Genomic DNA, 3,302 nt, shown 5'->3' with positions numbered 1-3,302 from the left:
TGTTTGTCATTGCCATTTGATCTTCATTTACCAGAACACTTATTCTTCCTTCAACATAGCAATCATAAACCCAATCTATTAATATTGTCCTTCTCTCCTCCTTAGCTTCCACCTCCACAGTTCTTCTGTGGCAAATTATCTTTGGTAAACATAGCTACATTCTTGAATTTCCCCTTGCACGAATGCCCATTTATCATATCAAAGGTGCATTTTGGAATCACCATAAAATTAGTCCTTATCCAATTTCAAATTTGACAAATAAATGCACAGACATCCTCTCAAATATACACGATCGCTCATCATTTATACTTAAACATTTTCACGCGCTTAACATGAAAAGACCATTCTACCCTTTTTAAGGTATGAACGAGTATCCACCCTTGTGGTGCACGACTATCTCTTTTCAAAATCAACAAAAACTTAAATTCAAAAACAAAGACAAGACATAAATACCCTTGCTATAACTATGGGTGTCACATACCTCTGGTGTCTACTATAGCATTAAGATAAGCTTTTAGTCTAGGTGAATGCATGTTAGATATCAAACGATTCAACTTACATCCTAACATAGTCGAGATAATCATGTGTATAAAAGATTAGGTAACAAATGAATTCAAATTACAAAATCAGGTAGCAGAGGATAAATCTAAAAAATTCAAGAATTTGTATGTTGAAGATAATTAGCAAAAATATAATTCGAACTTATATTTGTATATTAAATAAATGAATTGATTTATATAATCTTCAATTTTTTTCATCATGTAACTACAATATTCCTCTATCACAAATGAGAGATCGTTAATAAAATTTTCAAAGTACTGTCCTTACTTTTGTTAATTTGAAAATGAATTTTATTTAATTATTAAATAAAAATATTTTATTATTTAATTAACCGGCTGACCCATTGAAAGCCCACAAGTCAACCTATTAAGGGCCAACACTATAATGGGCCTTGACCAGGCATGACAGGTCAAGTCAAGTAGGCTCGATGAGCCGAACCGAGCTAACACGAGCTGGTCTGTCTGTTGATATTTTAATCCTTACAATTGATTCAGAATATTTACAGAGCTGATATTGTAACATCATGCTTACATGTAAATAAATAATAATGAAATGCTCCATCTGGTGGCCTCAACTCAGCTCAAGCCGAAGGAAGAAGAGCATGCGGGTTGAGGAACTTCCAAATATCCTTCTAACATGTTCAACACCATCTTCATTGTTGGCCTTTCTGAAGGATCTTCTTGAATGCACCACATTGCTACCATCAGCCACTTTTGCAGCCTGCATTTGTCTGCCATAGCCATTTCATCTTCATTTACCAGAACATCTAGTCTCCCTTCAACATAGCAATCATAAACCCAATCTATTAGTATTTCCCTTCTTTCTTCTTCTGTTTCCATCTCCACACTTCTTCTGCAGCAAATTATCTCTAACAGCATAACACCATAACTATAAACATCCACTTTGGTAGACACAGCTACATTCTTGAACCATTCAGGGGCAACATACCCTCGAGTTCCTCGGATCATGGTACGCGTTCGAGACTGATCTGAGAGTAACAACTTTGATAATCCAAAGTCTGAAATCTTTGCATTAAAGTAGCGATCTAGAAGTATATTTTGAGGCTTTATATCGCAATGGATAATTGGAACATTGCATTCTTCGTGCAAGTACACAAGCCCTTTCGCAATCTCCAGGGAAATCCTGACTCTTAGATTCCAGTCAGGCCTTGGAAGAGCAAAAAGGATGGTTGCCAATGTCCCATTGCTCATAAATTCATATACTAAAAGCCGATTAGTACCTTCATCACAGTATCCAAGCAATTGGACTAAATTTTTGTGATGAATTCTCCCAATTGCACTCACTTCGGTTTTAAATTCTCTTTCCCTTTCCTGAGCTAACTTGTCCAACTTCTTGACTGCTATGGCATTTCCTGAACCAGTTTTGAAGACCCCTTTGTACACTATACCGAAAGAACCTCTGCCCAGTTCTTCCTTGAAGCCATCTGTAGCTTCACTGAGTTGATTGTAAGTAAAGAAACACAAATTTGATTCAGCCATGGTTGAATCTTGGAAATTATAATTTCCATATTTTCTCTTTGGCAACACAAAGACAATTAGACAAAAAGCCACTAGCAAAAGAACGTTGAAGAATACAGAACCACCCAATAAGAGAGCTCCTAATAATGTTGATATTCCTTTATTGCTGCCTGAATTGGCAGAAAACTCTGGAGAATCTCCTTTCCTGACTTTGAATAGAGCTTTTGCGCCGAGTTCGAATCTTCCGTTGGAAAGTGGCAATCTCTTCTTCCAACATGTTTCGCCACCAAATATCGCAACAGCACAAGAGCAACCTTGCAAGCAATCTTTTTCACACGTTGTTTGATTATAAGGTTCCAACCTCTCATAATCTCCCAGTGGCCAATTTACGTTACTGAGTTCCCTTATTTCATACAATTCTTCTGGATCTCTTGACCCATCGTTAGCTTCACACCGTTGCTGAAACGTCGGCCTGCAGTCACTATATCGGTCTGTTGGATCCACAAATACATACCCGGGTGGACAGCTACAATTATATCTCCCATTTTCATTTGAGCAGTAGCTATTGAAGCCACAGCTGCCCGTACCAATGTCGAGTAAAATAGCCGAACACATGTCGGACGCGGACAAACATGGTAGCCATTGAAGAAGACAAAGCAAGATTAGAGTAGAGAGAGATAAAGAAGCCATTGATAAGAAAATGTTGCTGCAATTTTCGGAAGGAGGGTAAAGAGTTTATTGCTCTAAGTTAATACCCCGGACGTCTTTTATAAGTCATTCAAAGTCTCTTTTTTTTTTATGTCAAAGTCTTTCACGCGGTACGGTTGGGGAATTTTCTTTGTCAGGTTAACTACACAGAGGTGTACCAGGCTGAGAATTTTCTTTGTCAGGTTAACATGTTCAATTATAGTTCATCCTCAAACGTACATCATTTTACAAAGAAAAAAAAGAATAGAAAAATTTATACAAAATAACTTTTTTGCCATTTACTTAATAGAATCCACTAACAAAACTGAATAATATACGATAATATGAGTTTAAAAAATTTAAAGGAGAAAAATTTATCACTTTAGCAAACCTTGGATAGGAAATAGTCATTTGGGCAAATAAAAAAGAGCTTTATTCAATCAATGTACAACAACATTTGTACTTTAATTGGCGTACGAATTTTTGAACACCAATATCAGCTGACCAACAATATAATACAAATTTTAATTTTCCTATAAAATGTTACTATTGGTATAGTTTGTAATTTATGGTAAG

At 36.1% G+C, this 3,302-nt stretch overlaps 1 protein-coding gene across 1 annotated transcript; it reads right to left on the bottom strand.

The window, feature by feature from the left end:
• Positions 1–1,025: 1,025 nt before the first annotated feature.
• Positions 1,026–2,787, bottom strand: LOC123204183 (G-type lectin S-receptor-like serine/threonine-protein kinase LECRK3). The gene has a single exon (XM_044620767.1). The coding sequence runs from the start codon at positions 2,727–2,729 to the stop codon at positions 1,137–1,139; it is 1,593 nt and encodes a 530-aa protein (XP_044476702.1). The 5' UTR covers positions 2,730–2,787; the 3' UTR covers positions 1,026–1,136.
• Positions 2,788–3,302: the final 515 nt, after the last annotated feature.

This window comes from Mangifera indica, chromosome 20 (assembly GCF_011075055.1).
Source record: "Mangifera indica cultivar Alphonso chromosome 20, CATAS_Mindica_2.1, whole genome shotgun sequence".
NCBI classification, from domain to species: Eukaryota; Viridiplantae; Streptophyta; class Magnoliopsida; order Sapindales; family Anacardiaceae; genus Mangifera; species Mangifera indica.
Note: the sequence above shows the minus strand (reverse complement) of the source record. Positions and strands in the feature narration are given on the sequence as shown.